This window comes from Engraulis encrasicolus, chromosome 16 (assembly GCF_034702125.1).
Source record: "Engraulis encrasicolus isolate BLACKSEA-1 chromosome 16, IST_EnEncr_1.0, whole genome shotgun sequence".
Lineage (NCBI taxonomy): Eukaryota > Metazoa > Chordata > Actinopteri > Clupeiformes > Engraulidae > Engraulis > Engraulis encrasicolus.
The window spans coordinates 25,657,387-25,674,501 of record NC_085872.1 but is presented as its reverse complement, the minus strand read 5'-3'; the positions used below and the strand labels follow the sequence as shown (position 1 = coordinate 25,674,501).

The window sequence follows — 17,115 nt, the reverse complement described above, 5'->3', positions numbered from 1 at the left end:
ATGGTTGAAACCACCGTGAAAAACTGATCAATCTAGACTGCTTGGTTGTGTTATACGAGTCAAAACAAAGCTTTTTAAGCCACTTTTCTCACATTTTTTTTTGACAGAGCGCAGGCGCAGTAGTTCCTTAACGGCACGAGAGCAACGGCTTTTCACTACTGAGCATGCGCATCATTTCACGTGCGCCGGTGCAGCCAGATGATTGGATCGGGACTCACTAGTTCGACGCCCTTTCGTGCCTTACCGCTTACGTCATACGACCTTAAACCTAATCCTAACCCTAACCTTAACCCTAAACCTAACCCTAAACCTAACCCTAACCTTAACCCTAAACCTAACCCTAACCTTAAATCGCTTGTTTGAAATGTTTGATTACCATGTGAAGTCACGAGAGGGCGTCAAACTAGTGAATCTCGATTGGATCACTGGCACCGCAGCTCAGCAGGCACATTGGCTCTTGTTACCAGAAAGATGGGAGATGTGCGGGTAGATGCCATATTTGCGTTACGAATCTTCACCGTTAATTTCTATGTACGATTACATGGCTGTCCCATCTCACCTTCCTATTAAAATCTCTGGTAGAGCGCTTTGGTGAAGTCCTGGGAGCTTGCGAATCGCATTACCCTTGATAATAACAAAGACAAAAAAAGTAATTACTTTCCCATTTAAACACCTTTCCTCAGGTGAGATTAAACACATCTTGCTTAATTGTCACAGACATGAAAACCACTGTAGCTGAAAAGAAACACAGCACAGCTGTGTGTCACAGAAGAACACATCAGGGACAAGATGAATAGGGAGTCAATGTGACCGGACGGAGCTGAGATGAAAGAAAACACCAAGCGTCAGCATTTGGGAGATAGCTACTGTGTAGCATGTGACCTCTCAGATGATGTGCTCAAGGTCGTCGTGGCGTGTCAAGGGAAGGGTAAAGCCTGTGTGCTGCTCGCTCCCAAGGACACCCCGGCAATGCTTGCAAGTCGTCCTTGCGCCATGCCTTCTCTCCCCTGCACAGCTGTGCTGCTCTCCTCAGGGAATCAGTGAGGACCAACAGCACAGTCAATCACACGAGGAGCTGAGGAGCGTTAACCAAGGCAGCGGGCAGCGGGAGGGAAGCGGGTGAGAGGTGACGCGAGGCAGCAGACTCTCGGACTCACCGTCATCTATTGTCCCTGGGAGGGCACTGTAGTATAATAGTGTCCATGAGGACACAAATGCCCAGCCAAATTTCCATAGCCCATGCAACACTTAACTGTCTACTACTAAACCCTTAATTCGTTAAGCAATCTCTGGGAGTACATACTGTAGAGTTATTACAGCCAGGGCTCCTGCACCTGCCAACCTGCCAAATGCTGGTGAAAATTCAGTTCAGTAGAAAAGAAAGCTTACTACTGTAGCGACTTTGACCCATTAGCGAGTGTGTGTTGGCTATTAAGAACAAAATATGCTAGCCATTTTGGCTGGTGACGAAAATGTAGAACCCCGATTGCAGCAATTCCTACACAGTACATTATATAGTGAGCTGGAAAAGTGGAAATAAAGGATGGATTGATGGTGTCCACTTTGCCTATTACCAAGTCTAACTATGCCAGTTTAGCCCTTTGCTGTGTGCAACTTTGTTTCAATAGTTACCTATATCCATTAAAAACTTGATTTACTTGTTACGTTCTGTATTGGTCCTGTCTTGCACTTTAATTCATGTTCTGTCATTGCCAGTCCTCCTGTGTAGTCTATGCCTTTGTCAAGGATAGAGAGAAAGTAATTTCAATTTCCTTGCATTAACTGTGCATATGAAGAAACGGACCATGACACAGACTTGTCATGACTTGACTAAACAATTGGGCTTATATACGTAGTAGGGCTGTAACGATACACTCAACTCACGATTCGGTTCGTATCACGATTTGTGACCTACGGCCTACACCCCACGATTTCTGAAATGTATCTCCACTGAAGTTTGGAAGAGCTATCACATCAAATCATAAGGTTGTTTTCTGGAGTAATGGGTAATAAAACTTTGAAAGGGCGTATCACGATACTGCCTCCTTGTATCACGATACAGTATTGTGACTCTGTGTATCACGATTTCTCGGTTCGATACAATATCGTTACAGCCCTAATACGTAGTGATATCCACATGAAGTCACAATTCATCAAAGTAAACACAACACTTTTATATCCAACAAAAGTAGGGTCAGCTCTCTCAACCTTCAAAAAGCATGTGAAGACTCAGGGATAGACAGCTTTCCGTCAACAAACTAACCCTACCCACATGGATTACCACTGTTATGCCTACTTCTACTGTATTCTGCACACACATTGTATGTTGTTTATTATCCTCTAAGTCACTCTGGATAAAACTTGATGAAATGTTATATAATATCAATTAAATTTAATAACCGGGCTCTCAATATGGCTGCCAATGGTATCACCTTCCAAGATAGTGCAGCGGCCAAACAATCTTGATTACTGGAAAGTTAATGTAGAGATTCCTGCCCATGTTCTTCCATTTGGATATTAATACACTGATTCATATCTATAAACCTCAAAGTGGACAGAGACCAATTTCAGGACACTGACACTTTCAAGGCGCTGTTTGTATATAATGCCCATGACCCACCAAGTGGTATAAGCTAGGCTACTGAGATGAAGACGCTAGCTTAGGGTCATTTCATGTGAAATCATTTTGGGGCCCGACCAACCGACAGTGATTTTAATACAATTTCCAATGGTGACGGCACCAAAACATGTCAGTACCACTACCATGGGTGTTTTGTTTCAGCAGGGAGCACTTTCCTTTGTACTACTAACTTGGTTAAAGAAAATTGTTTATGTTGGTGTCATCAAACCACACAGCATGGTGGTTCCAGCTATCCATATCCTTAGGGCTTCCGCACACCGGCGACAAAGTGCTGAGCACTGCTCCCCAAAAGTTTGATTCCATTGTTTTCAGTAGAACCCCACACACTGGCGCAGAAGTCCGCAGACATTCGCGGATGTCGGATAGCGATTAGAGACAGTTCTATTTTGTCGGCGCAGCCCATTGACTATCAATGCTATGTTCATGTGAAATTGGGTTTGGGGGTCCGAATTATGTCAGAAGCGAAAGTGCTCCGCAGTGCTGTCGGAGCCAATGTACGGCCGGCCTTACTCTGTCTCTGATGAGACCAAGATAAACAAATTTGCTTTAGATGGTGTCAAGCATCTGTGTTGGTATCCAAGTTAGACAGGTCATCAGCTGGGGAAATTAGGCCTTTCGTCCTACCGCACTTTTCTCTGTGGATTACTGACCAGAAGCCCTATTGGAAGAAATTAAATCATGGGGCAATCAATTTTTGCTCAGAATTCAATATGGCCGCCATTTTCCAAAATTACTTGTTTGCATGCATTATTACATTGTACTATAAGGTGATATTCATGAACGATGAACTACTTTCAGCACTATTCTGTCCTATTTCCTTACATACATGTTTACAAAGGTTGACTAAACTAAAAGAAATGAAAATAAAGTTGGCCACCTTGCAATATCCAAAGGAAAGTGCTGAAAATAATGATTGAAATGCACATACAGAGTCTATGGCTGCGAAAATTAGGCCTATTGTCCTGTCAGGGTTTTCACAGTGGATTACAGACCAGAAGGCCTATTGAAAAAGATGAAAACTTGGGGCCATCTATGTGCTCCAAAATTCAAAATGTTCTCTGTTTTTCAGAATGGCAGACTTTCACACATTTTTCTCAATACTGTAAGGCCATAATTACCAATAAAGATGAACTATTTTTCAGTTAAATTGTCCTATCTCCTTACAGACGTGAGTATAAAGGTTGTCTAGAAAAAGGCATGAATATATATACAGGGGGTGGACAAAGTAACTGAGACACCTGTCATTTTAGTGTCATTTAGTTCCTCTTGCGTCCACAGTTAATCCTGTTGGATAGGGTTCATCCTTCTTGGTGGTATGCAGACATCACCTTGGATACTGTGGCTCTTGATACATCACAAAGACTTGCTGTCTCGGTCAAAGATGCAACAGTTACACAGAATTTCTCCTTTTTGAACTCTGACATGTCACCCATAATGTTGTGTGCATTGCAAAATTTTGAGCAAAACTGTGCTCTTACCCTGCTAATTGAACCTTCACACTTCACTTTACTGGTGCAATGTGCTTAATGAAGATTGGCCAACAGGCTGGTCCACTTGAGCCATTAAACTTCCAACTCTAAAATGAAAGGTGTCTCAGTTATTTTGTCCACCCCCTGTATCTTGCCACTTTTAAATATCCAAAGGAATGTTGTCAAATGATTGAATTTCACAAACACAGTGGACTGCTGAAAAAAGGCATATTGTCCTGCCAAAGTGTGTGTGTGTGTGTGTGTGTGTGTGTGTGTGTGTGAGCGCGCGCTTGTGTGTGTGTGTGCGCTTGTGTGTGTGTGTGTGTGTGCGCGCGTTTGTGTGTGTGTGTGTGTGCGTGCGTTTGTATGTGTGTGTACGTGTGCCTGAGTGCGCTTTTCTCAAGTGTGTGTGGCCAGTGTGCTTCTTACATACACTGACATGAAAGTCTGCCATTCTGAAAAACAGAGAACATTTTGAATTTTGGAGCACATTTGAGATGGCAACCAGCTGGTGAATCTTTTTCAATAGGCCTTCTGGTCTGTAATCCACTGTGAAAACCCTGACAGGACAATAGGCCTAATTTTCGCAGCCATAGACTCTGTATGTGCATTTCAATCATTATTTTCAGCACTTTCCTTTGGATTTTGCAAGGTGGCCAACTTTATTTTCATTTCTGTTAGTTTAGTCAACCTTTGTAAACATGTATGTAAGGAATTAGGACAGAATAGTGCTGAAAGTAGTTCATCGTTCATGAATATCACCTTATAGTACAATGTAATAATGCATGAAAACAAGTAATTTTGGAAAATGGCGGCCATATTGAAGTCTGAGCAAAAATTGACGTGGCCCCATGTTTACATTTCTTCCAATAGGGCTTCTGGTCAGTAATCCACAGAGAAAAGTGCGGTAGGACAAAAGGCCTAATTTTCCCAGCTGATGACCTGTCTAAGTGATTTGCACAAAGAAAAGTATCAGATGCTTAAAGTCAAGCATGTGGGACTGACGTGGTTTGGGGCTGCATGAATGCCTTCAACATTGGAAAGCTGAATTTAACCCAGAGAGACAAGCATGTCAACATGCACTGTGACTACTGAAGCAGATCATGGTCCTCTACACGGGATTTTAACATAGCAGCCAGATATATTTTTGAGACCTTATGGCTGTATTTTGAATAATTTTAGCGAGCAATACATTGAAGCGGTTATATAAGTTGTACACTGTGTCAAAGTGACACTGTGTCTTTAATGTTGTCCTATGATAATTACAAATCTGCTTCTGTGACACTCTGTATGTTTTTTTTTGTACAAGTGGCACTTCATCGTTTCCCCTACTGCCAACGGAAAGAGAATTATACAGACTCCACAAAGGTCAGTCTAGGAAAGAAAAAACACAGCACTCTACACAGTTATAGCCTCATAATCGACTCCCATATATGGAATTCTGTGGATGAATGCATTTTAAAAGTTCTGGCCCTGGGGGAATTGCCCACTCAGACACACCCCCAACCAACCCCACCAACACCACCACCACCACCACCACCACCACCACGATAGCTTACTAATACACCCTTAAGTACCTGTAAGAAATTTAAACCACTCTCGCTCCCTGCTATAAATCTTACTGCAACAACAGTTGGCTTCTATAATAGTGGGTAAATTATGCATGTGCTATGGTTATGGAGCAGCTCTGCCAGCATTGCTGCTAGCCGTCCGGCCACAGCGGGCGAACTGATGACATATGACCTCCATGCAAGAGAGCACCCACTGGGATCAATCTGGCTCTGCTGTATTGCACATGGCAAACTGGACCCACTCGGCAACAGGGACTGTGGGCCCAGCCCAGCACACATGCTACATCACATTACAGCATGCAGCCCAACAACCTTGACCTAATACCGGGGTAGACAAAGTAACACACACAGCCAAGATAAAGAAAAAAGGATGGCCCACATTTGCAAACAAAGATAGCATTTATGAAAGATGTGTTCTCACAGATTGCATGGCGTGACATTGCATGAAGTGGCTTTTGTTTGTGATGGATGAGATGAAAGAACGAAAAGTGATTTTAGTTAACCAAAACCAAAGCAGCAATCAGCATCACTCTCTATTCACACCACAACAGACACCGCATTGCCCAACATATTCACAGATACAGTAGGTCACAGCTTTGTGAATGGGATGACGAAACGTCAGCCAATCGTATGTCCTTCTCCTCACTCACCTGGGTAACCTTTTCGGTCACATGGTGGGTGTGGTCTATGATCTTGCAGGGCACGATGATGTCGATTTCACCGGGCGGGAGCGTGACATAGGGGTCCTGCTTGGAGTCTGAAAAGCTCTGATTGCTCTTGCTGAAGGAGCGGTAGCGGATCAGATCAGAGTCCGAGGTAGAGTTCTGCATCCCCGCTTTATTGGTCACGGCACCTGAGGGCAGTGGAAAGGATGAGCACACGAGAGAGAGAGAGAGAGAGAGAGAGAGAGAGAGAGAGAGAGAGAGAGAGAGAGAGTAGTAGAAAGAAAATGAGACAGGTAGAGAGCAAGACAGAGAGCAAGACAGGCAGAGAACAAGAGAGGGAGAGAGGGAGACGAGGGAGACGAGAGAATGAAAAAAAGTTATTTGTAGGTGGATGTCTCAGTGGCGTCCCATACGGAGCAATAGCAACTTCTGACTGTCCAACGCAGCAAGCTCCCACTACCTCCTCTGATGTTCCTCGCCCTGAGAGTGTGAATCTAAATCATACCAAACATGCTGCTTTACTCTCTGTCTCCCCGGGCCTGCGTCATCCACATAGACTGTGTGTGTGTGTGTGTGTGTGTGTGTGAGTGTGTGAGTGTGTGTGTGTGTGTGTGTGTGTGTGTGTGGGAGGCGTTGTGCCCTTCAACTGGAAAACACCAGCATGCAAAAGAAGGACGCTGCCGTGTTGGGTGGGGATCTCAGGGGGAGGACTCGAATTTCAAAGTGAACTCTCTCTTACTGTACGTATTCTCTTATTCTGACTCAGTTAAACATTGTATCAAACGGACTCTGTTTCCGCTTGACTGTATCTCTATCTACCTTTCTCTCGCCCCTTCTCTGTCCAGATATAGCTCTGTCATGACACATTGATGTGTCACCTCTTCACACCACTTCCAAGTTCACTTCCCAAGTAAACACCAAGTTAGCTGGTGTGCACTCAAAAGGTTATTGCTTAGTCTGTAAGTACACAGAACTTTTATGACACCTCACAACAGAGCTACCTACTGCAGCTTTGCTAACATTATTTGCACCCAGTCTGTGATGCTGGGCTACGAGAGTATCGTGCCGTCTAGCACGCTGTGGCAGGCCACATATCACTAGCCAGGCCGCGCCCTCCTAGTGACGCAATTGACACCTTCAGCATTGCCTCTAGTCAGGCCAGGAGTAATAAAAATATCGTTTCTGAGCTCCGGAAAAATCAGGAGCTCTTCCTTCTATGCCCCATATCTATGGAATGAGTTGCAGAAGATATTATGTATGGACTCTCTGCCCTCAATAGAAACTTTTAAGAGGGAGATTAATACAGTATACACAGAGGAGTGTCATTGTTTCTGACTATGCAGCACATAGGCTATTTTTTTATCTCAAAATACGTTTTATGTAAACTTATTCTTCTTAATGTGTTTTTTGTACATTTATTTTCCTTTTTGTCTATGTGTTTGTGTGTGTCTGGATCTATAGGGCAGTCATGGGTGAGCGGTTAGGGCATCAGACTTGCTTCCCAGAGGTTGCCGGTTCGACTCCCGACCCGCCAGGTTGGTGGGGGGAGTAATCAACCAGTGCTCTCCCCCATCCTCCTCCATGACTGAGGTACCCTGAGCATGGTACCGTCCCACCGCACTGCTCCCCATGGGGCGCCACTGAGGGCTGCCCCCTTGCACGGGTGAGGCATAAATGCAATTTCATTGTGTGCAGTGTGCAGTATTCACTTGTGTGCTGTGGAGTGCTGTGTCACAATGACAATGGGAGTTGGAGTTTCCCAATGGGCTTTCACTTTTTCACTTTCACTATGTATGCTGCCATTTTGACCAGGACTCCCTGGCAGAAGAGACTGTAGTCTCAATGGGAAAATCCTGGCTAAATAAAGGATAAATGAAAAAAAAAAACTTTGTCGGGAAGCAAACAACCAGTAGCAAACAAAGGGAGGCGGGTCAACCATGCCGTTTAGGAAATGTTCATTATTATGAAAATCGATGATAATCGGGCTAACATATCACAAGCTGCAAAGGCTCTCTTATACTGAATCTGTTCAACACTGTTACCACACTGACCACGTCCCTCTTTTCTTTCTTTCTCTTTCTCTGTCTACATTTCCTCCTCTTCTCCAGATATCCTTGCCCGTATTGCTCCAATGGTATCCACATCTCTAAATCATTTCCAGGCCCATGCAAAGGTGCACCAAGTTTGCCTATATGCACACAAAAGCTTAGTGCTGATCCTATACACACAAGAAAAACTTCAGAGACACCGTGAACTCTGTGACCATCCCTGCAATCTGTATTTTTGTTACGTACTGTATGTGCGCTTATTGTACGTCCCTTTGTATAAACGTGTCTGCAAAAATGTAGTGTAACATATGATGTAATATAATAAATTGAAAAGAACTAAAAGACACTGCTATATTTCTAAATATCGATTAAAGTATCGTTATCGAGGTATTGCATGCTGTTATTGAGTATCACATTTTTTTCTGATATCGTGCAGCCGTAGTCTATAGTAATACCAACAATCCTTTATTTGTTTTATCTATTTTTTCTCTTTTTCTATCTTTTTATCTTTTTTTATCTACAGAGCAACATGGGACATGAATTTCCCCTCGGGGATAACTAAAGTTCAAGTCTAAGTCTAAGTAAGTCTAACTCCTTGCAGCCCACCTGTGCTGCTGGGCCGTGTGAGCATCTTCCCGGCCAGGTTGTTGTGGCGGGCCGCATGCTGCAGGCTGCACAGGCTCTCGCAGGAGCGGCTGTGGTTCAGGCTGTTGGTGTACGGAGAGTACTGGGGGCACTGGGAGTACTGGGATCGCGGCTGCAGAGAGTGCCGGTGCTGTATGAGACGGGGCTGCGGCTGCTGCTGCAGCTGCTGGGCACGCTGTGGATGCTGCTGCTGTGGGCTCTGCGCGGCGCTCGGGCTTGGGCTCGGGCTCGGGGGAATCTCGTCCCACAGGAAGAGGCGTTGGGACCCGCGCTGCTGCTGGTGCTCGGGGAGGGACATGAGCTTGTCCAGAGCCACGGACTCGTGGCCCATCTGGGGGAGGCGGCCGCCGAACTCGGCGTCATCCTGGCGGACGGAGAGCTTTCGGCTACCGAAGGATTGCAGCAGGGGCAGAGGCAGTCCGAACCTGCTGCGCCGCCGACCTAAAGGGTAGACGATATTATAAATCAAATTAAATAACATGAGGGGGGAAAATCTGCAAAATAACACACAATACGTGTTTCCATAAAAAATGCCTCATTGCCAAATGCTAACTTCATGTAGACCTGAAATTCTCAATCTTGAATGATGCAAGCTTTACTTACTTCCATGCCATTCCATTAACCAACAAATACTGTACTTTAACCATTACACTGCAGTACCAACGAAGGAGTGGGCATTCATGGCATGTGATAGACAGTGAAGGAAGTGACTGAGTGAATGGGTTGGGTACAAGAGTCATGAGAGAGACTGGCATACCGACGGAGAGCCACGGGACCGGTGGCCTGTGGCTGTGGTTGAGCTCCCGGCAGGGCGACGAGTTCACCTGGGGGTCATGCTGATTGGCCAGCTCGAAGTTGAGGATGAACATGATCACGAGGCCGTCCTCGTTCTTCACCGGCACCACGTCCACGAAGCAGTGGAAGCACGCGCCTGTTTTTCGCAGGGCACACACACAAATGCACACCTGGGTTTAGGGCAGAGTATTCAAATCTCGTACTTAAATTAATGTAATGTCATGACCCAGGCACCAGGATTTCCATAGAGGTATCTCTGATTTTGCCTAAATGGTGAAGTGGACTTTGCCCTGAAGGAACAGGGTAATTTAAATCTGTAGCACCACTACACTACTGAGTTTCCAAATATCCCCCATAATGTCCCGAAAGACTACCGACTGTGCATTATTCTTCATCACCACTAGGGGGAGGCATACAACAGGAGTTCCCACATCCCCTGTATCCCACCCAAAGACTCTTTTCTAGAGGAAGTAAAGTATATACCATAATTGAAATGTCACTTACAAATTGAAAACAAATGAATAGAACGGTAGTATAATTCTACTCAATCACAATAAAGGTTTAGGAACGCTTGCTTCTATAACAGTAAAACTCAAGTCCTTAAAAAAATCAGCCAATGTCTGGCAAAGTCTAGTGTGTCTTTTTAACTGCACATCCAACGGTCTGCACTGTGAGCGTTTGACAGCTTGCCAGCTCCTGAACCCATCTCCCGCCTACGAAAGCCTCCACCCCGCGGTCTCGCCCTGTCCCTTCCCTGTCACCGTGTTGCCCTCCAGGCCGGGAGGACATGCATGGGACAGGAGAACATGTCACATTGTGTCTGGGATTAGGGTTGCGGGATGCTGTTTCGGTACGGCCCACTCGTACCAGCAAGCATCTGTCTGAGCGGCTGGACCATCTGCTGCTGGATGTCCCCTGACCCCTTCTCCTGTCTGCCCGTAGCAGTGTTGCCAGATGTGTCTGATCAAATCCCACCCAAAAGGTTCTCAAAAACCACCCAAATGCGCTAAATTCCGCCCAATTTCAAATTGCATTAATTTCTATGGGCACAAAACTGCAGAAAAAAACGCCAAATGACCAATTGCATTAATTTCTATGGGCACAAAACTGCAGAAAAAAACGCCAAATGACCAATTTTTCCCGTTTTTAACCCCAGACGGCTATCCCAAGTAGCCCAATTGGGCGGGTAACCACCCAATCTGGCAACACTGGTCCGATGGCGGAGGAGTGCCTGGCCTGGACAACAACACCCTCATCAGGCGGCACAGGACAGGACAGGATCCCGTGATGTGATGTTACGGGCCGCACAGTACACTACGGCAGTACAGTAGGAGCGGACTACTACACTATTCCAAAAATAGCTCTCAACCTGCACAGACTGGCCCACGCAAGCGAAGATAAAGTTCACAATATTGTTATTTTATGACCAACAACACAGAATTATGAACATGTTTTGGAGTTATTTTTAATAGTAATAGTATTTAGTATTTAGTATAATTTAATAGTATTTTTAAATGTAATTATAGCAATTAAAGTAATTAAAAACTGACTACCCTTCTTGACTGTAACATTCCTATGCATGTTATGTTGTTGTGTGACTGTGAGAATTTAAATCTAAACTAGGTCCCATTATTCATAGTGCTGAATGTCTGTACTTCAGGGTAATTACATATTTAAGATCATTGATCAATGGCAATTATTCTTAATTGTACACTGAATGTGTTTCACCGTTGAACTACTGGTTTCGTACACTACTATGCAATTGCTGAGGTAGCAGATTGCCATGGCAAGGACATGACCAGTACAAGTACTGTATCAATACTGACCAAGGGCTGTGAGGGGATTACTGTTTTTATAAGAACATAAGCAGTACAGCCGTCTCCAAAAGTGTTGTCGCCTATCCATCTGTTTAGAATAACTAATTTGCTAATAACCTGACTTTCAATTAATCACTTGGCTCCAGAAGTCACTCATATGAAAGCTACAACCCTCCCGAATGGTTAGTTGAAAATCAGGTTATTAGCTGTTATTCCAAACAGATGCATAGGCGACAACACTTTTGGAGACGGCAGTATATCAAATGATATTATTGGAACAGTTACAACTCTGCCTCTCACAAAGCATTCACTAGCTCCTACAATATATTTTCTCAAGGTAATATCTGTATTATTTTCTTTGTTGCGAAGACACGCACAGCAGTTCACCCATGTCCTGATAATAAATAAAACTGTGGATGCTAGGATGAAGACAAAAGAGCATGTTTACTAAAGCATTGCATGGGTTAAAGGATAACTTCGGCCAATTTCAATATGCTGCTGTATTGCTGACGCTACCCTTGACTTGGCAGTACCTGGTCATGCTGCATTTTTCAACTCAGCTCTTTCCGAGATCTGAGCTATTCTAATGGGGGCAGACTTTGTTTACATTAAAAACTTTCTTAACATAGGACTACTCCAAATATTATCCCAAAAGTTATCACTGTTTGCTAGTTGTCTGCTGATTTTGCATAACCTTTTGGATATTATTGGGAATAAATCAAGATGTTTTTTTGAAATGTAAATAAACGCCTGACCCCATTACAATGACTAGGATCTCGGAAAAGGCTGAAGAACAAAATCAATTTCTCAGGTACTGACAAGTCCAGGGTAGTGTGAGCATTGCAGCTGCATGTCGAAATTGGCAGAAGTTACCCTTTAAAGGAGCACTTCTGCCAATTTCAATATGCTGCTGTATTGCTCACGCTACCTTTGACTTGAAAGTACCATGTGATGCTGCATTTTTTGACTCAGTCCTTTCCGAGATCTGAGCTATTCTAATGGGGGCAGATTTTGTTTAAATTTTTACAAATCTTAGCATAGGCCTACTCCAAATATTTTTCAAAAAGGTATCGCTGTTTGCTAGTTGTCTGCTGATGTTGCATAACCTTTTGGATGTTTTTGGGAATAAATCAAGATGTTTTTTTGAACAAACTCTGCCCCCATTACAATGACCAGTATCTCGGAAAAGGCTGAAGAAAAAAAGCGCAGGTACTGACAAGTCCAGAGTAGTGTGAGCTTTACAACTGCCTTTGAAACTTGGTTGAAGTTATCCTTTAATGTTAACCAACTGAACAGCATTAGCATATGATGGAGCTAGTGAGTAACCAACATCATAGCTAGCACACACTCACCCTGATTACAGTAAGAGAATGATCACAGCCCATTTAGCGGTGCTCAATATGCCAATATACAGGCTATTTCACCCAGGTGAACAGAATTGGACTCCTTCAGCCAAGATGCCGATTGCTGCTTTATTGACCAGAACTCTTTAGGAAATTAAGTGGTTTGGGATGTCTTGAATATTGAACATTGATCCTTTATTACCATACACATTTCTTTTTCATTCTGAAACTTGTCACAGATAAGATCAATTGGTTTAAAATGGAACATAACAGCAAATGATTCTTGAGTCTAATCCCCACATCGACTACGGAAACAAGAAAGTCTATAATATTTTCATTCACTTCAATAGGATGCCATGGTGCTAACTGCCCACGGAGAACCCAGACAGACGTGCGTGTTACACCAAATTCTGATTAAGAGTAGACTACACCACAACGGCGGGCCCATATTATAAATGACCATTGTTTCCCATGACCCACAAAACCACTAGCATTGGGTTTCCATTCAGTGTCTGTCTCTCATGAATATTGTGTGTGCTTGCGTGGCTCTGTTGAGTGGTCAGGGAAGAAAAACGGACAGTTAAATTATTAACTCCCCCGCAATGACTCCAGTCATTACTCTGCCTAATTATAGCCAAGGAGGCCATTAACAGAATATTATGACAGATGACGGGGGTCATCCGCCATTTTCTATAAGTCTCCACGGAGAGAACGTCAGATGGCCCAGTGAGATTCTCCTCTCTGCCTTTTCCCTTCCTCTACCAGCTCCCACACACCACAAGATCAGGTGACACAGGTCAAGACTCAAGGGTGGTCAAACAACAGACACACCGCAGAGGGCAGCCAGCACAGAACTAGGACTAGAGGAGAAAAGGAGACCATGCAACAATGGATAGGATATGCACCATGGTTAATGCCCAAAGGCTGGCTTTTATGAGAAATGCGGCATGAAACAAAATTTGCTGACTTTGCTGTATGAAATAAAATTGGCTGACTTTGCTGACTGTACGTGTATATTGGGACTGATGGCATGCTTTATGACCACGATTTTTTTCATGGCTGTTTCAAATTCATAGGCAGAGAGAAAGTGCACCATAAAAGGCTTTACAATTGTCAAGTGAGACAAGTTGATTCAGTAGAATTAACATTGTAACACTCCTTTTCACAAAAACTTGACTTACTTGATAGTCCAACGGATGACAAAAATCCTATTAGATTCTTGCTTTGTGTGTTTTGATTGATTGATTGATTGATTGATTGATTGATTGATTGATTGATTGATTGATTGATTGATTGATTGATTGATTGATTGATTGATTGATTGATTACATAAAAGGGGTAGAATGTATGAATTACAGTACCAGCCAGCAGTATTGGCACCCCTTAGTTATTTACAAAATGAGCAGTATGTCCAGAAATAAATTGAAACATACTTAGTATTGTTTAATTAGAAGTGAAGATATATTTAGAGTAGAACAAATGCTTTTTCCAAAATACTTTTTTTGTAATTTCAAAGAAAAAATAAGTTAAGGGACATGTGCTGAAATATTGGCACTCCTCCTTAATATTTGGTTGCAGTGCACACCCTTAGACAGCAACAACAGCCGCCAAACAGTTCTTACATTCGTCAATAAACTTCCTGCACTTCCTTGGTGGTATTTCCCCTCACTCATCCTTCGCAATCAGTTCAACCCCTCAACCCCGCAGTATTCTTTGTCCTATTACATATTTCAGATTTTCTGCTGGATTTACATATTGAATCATTGCTTGCCATTTTAGGGTACAGTACGTTTATACAGTGACGATGAAAAGAGTAAGACGCAAATGTGGCGTCTCGTTTTCATGTTTTCATTCGTGTTTAGACGAGAATTCTCAGAGGAAAATCTTTGTTCATATGAAGACGCAAGCGTATGCGAAATATCGATTGGATATGCATTCCAGACCACTGCGTGGCGGACGTTGCCACCCATTTTGCTGGAGCAAATTCTTGTTACACTGGACAATGTATTGTCGGTAAGTGTTTTGTGTATAATTATGTTTTTTGAGATATTTTGCCAACTATGTTCCTGGGACCACCTAAAGATCTTCATGGTCACATAGTACATCACCAGTGTGATGTACATTATATCTCAGGGGTTCATGAGATACGTACTTTGTTCAGAGGATCAAAGTGGACAAACTGGCATAGTACCGTACAAGCAGTAGGTGTGTGCTGTACAGTACTGTATGTGTGGTTGTGGTGGACAACAACGACAATCCAAAATCGCAATGTCTCTTGTCATTGTTACAGCTTGTGAACCGGTAAAACAACATCATTGAACATACAGTACCCATCCACACTGGACATTTGGTGCACCAAGTAAGTCTGGCAGACTGACATACCAACTATCCTTTGTAAGCTTTAAAAACTGCTGAATGTGTAAAACCATTTTACAGTTGCAAAGTAATAGCACAACCCAGTCGTAGCTCAATCGGCTGGGCACTCGACTGCTACACCGGCAGACCTGGTTCAATTCCGACCCAAGGTCATTTGCCGACCCCTCCCCATCTCTCTCTCTCCGCTCATTTCCTGTCTCTATTCAGCTGTCCTGTCACAATGAAGGCATAAAAAGCCCACAAATGCATATATAAAAAAACTAAAAAAACAAGGTAATAGCAGTCATAATACTCATTATTATGGTATGTGCATGTGAACATAAACCCAGAGTTGTTAGTTGGTCATCAGTTGTTGTCAGCCATCAGGCGAAGGCCTCTGGAGTGGGCCAGGCTAAACTAGCCTACTTCAGGTGTGGCAAAGGATGGATGAATGGGTTGTGTGCACAGTGGCAGGGCCAGGCTCAGCTTATATCAGCTCACAGAGGCACTGGGGCAAGCTACCTCAGGACCGTATTAAGCCAATGTGGTGTCCCCGGGCACTATAACTCACTGGTGCCCCCTTTATAAGCAATATTTTTTAGGTTTGTGTCTTGTGTCTTTCCCCCCTCACTGGTCAAAAATGGTTGGTGGCCCTGGGCCACTGTGCCGCTGGCCCTTAAGGATAACCCGGCCCTGGCTACCTGTATCTCTGCTGCACACTCTAATAAATAACAAATACATAACCGGTAATGCCCTCGCTACAGCAGGAATTTTTGTATTGACTTTCGGGAGTTTTTACATTCCAGCGGTGAGGTACGTAAATCGTTCCCTCCCCAAGGAGACAGACAGCCCCTCTGGTTTCACCAGCATATGAGACCTACAGTAGTGTACGCCTCGCGCGTCTGCGAATAGCGGGAGGGGTGACCTTAGCGAGTCCGTGAATAAAGCCTTGGGGTGAGGGGATAAAGCAGGCATGAGCCCGCAGGAAGAACAAGGGCTTTGTAATGAAATTTTTGAAAATAATCTCTAAGCAGATGCACTCTTTGGATCATGCGTGCCGCTGCTGCATTGTCCCATGTGTGTTATTCGAGCAGTGGGACTTGGCTGTGATGTTTATCTCGACCCAAATGTCCATGACTTCCGAAAGCTCCCGTCTTACACAGAACACGATGAGACAGCTCAGACCTGTGCTGTTTGCATCCACATCGGCCTGGTAGCAGCTTATGGGGAGTACAGTCTTATAACAGCTTTCAAATATGCATCGTGTATGTAAACTGTACACCCGCCTGATAGAGAAACAAGTCTATAATTGCTGAGCACTAAAGCCGAGCATGGTGGTCAGGGCTTGACATTAGCCAGCCCACAGACCTGGTTAATACAGGTCTGTGAGCCAGCCACTGTGGCTAGTGGTTCTCCCAAGTCACTAGCCATACCGCTATTCCACTAGCCACATTTTTTTTTTTTTTTTTAATCATGACGCTGTACATCTAACCTCAGGAAATGAGGTGCTTAAAGCAAGAAGATGAGTGCATGTAGAAACTGACTAATTGACCTTTTTCTTGAACTTAAAATAAAACAATTGATACACACGGGGCAAATTGCAGAATATAGGCTATTCTGATATGTCATACCAGAGAATAATGTACCCGCCAAATTGGCTGGTGACACTGAAATTGTTACCAGTCACAGCCAAGTTTTACCAGCATTTGGCCAGTTGGCAGGTGCCAGTGTCAAGCCCTGATGGTGGTACAGCATGTCCTATCTAA

General features: G+C 43.8%; 1 protein-coding gene across 1 annotated transcript in view; it reads right to left on the bottom strand.

Moving 5' to 3' along the window:
- The window catches only part of kcnh2a (potassium voltage-gated channel, subfamily H (eag-related), member 2a), a 43,138-nt gene extending 33,953 nt beyond the window's left edge, over window positions 1-9,185 (bottom strand). The window contains exons 1-2 of the mRNA XM_063219117.1: window positions 9,001-9,185; window positions 6,332-6,534 (exon numbers count right to left, since the gene is read on the bottom strand). Of these exons, the coding sequence (XP_063075187.1) occupies window positions 6,332-6,534; window positions 9,001-9,025 (228 nt within the window). The 5' untranslated portion in view covers window positions 9,026-9,185. The remainder of the gene's footprint in view (window positions 1-6,331; window positions 6,535-9,000) is intronic.
- Between the last annotated feature and the right edge of the window lie 7,930 nt (window positions 9,186-17,115).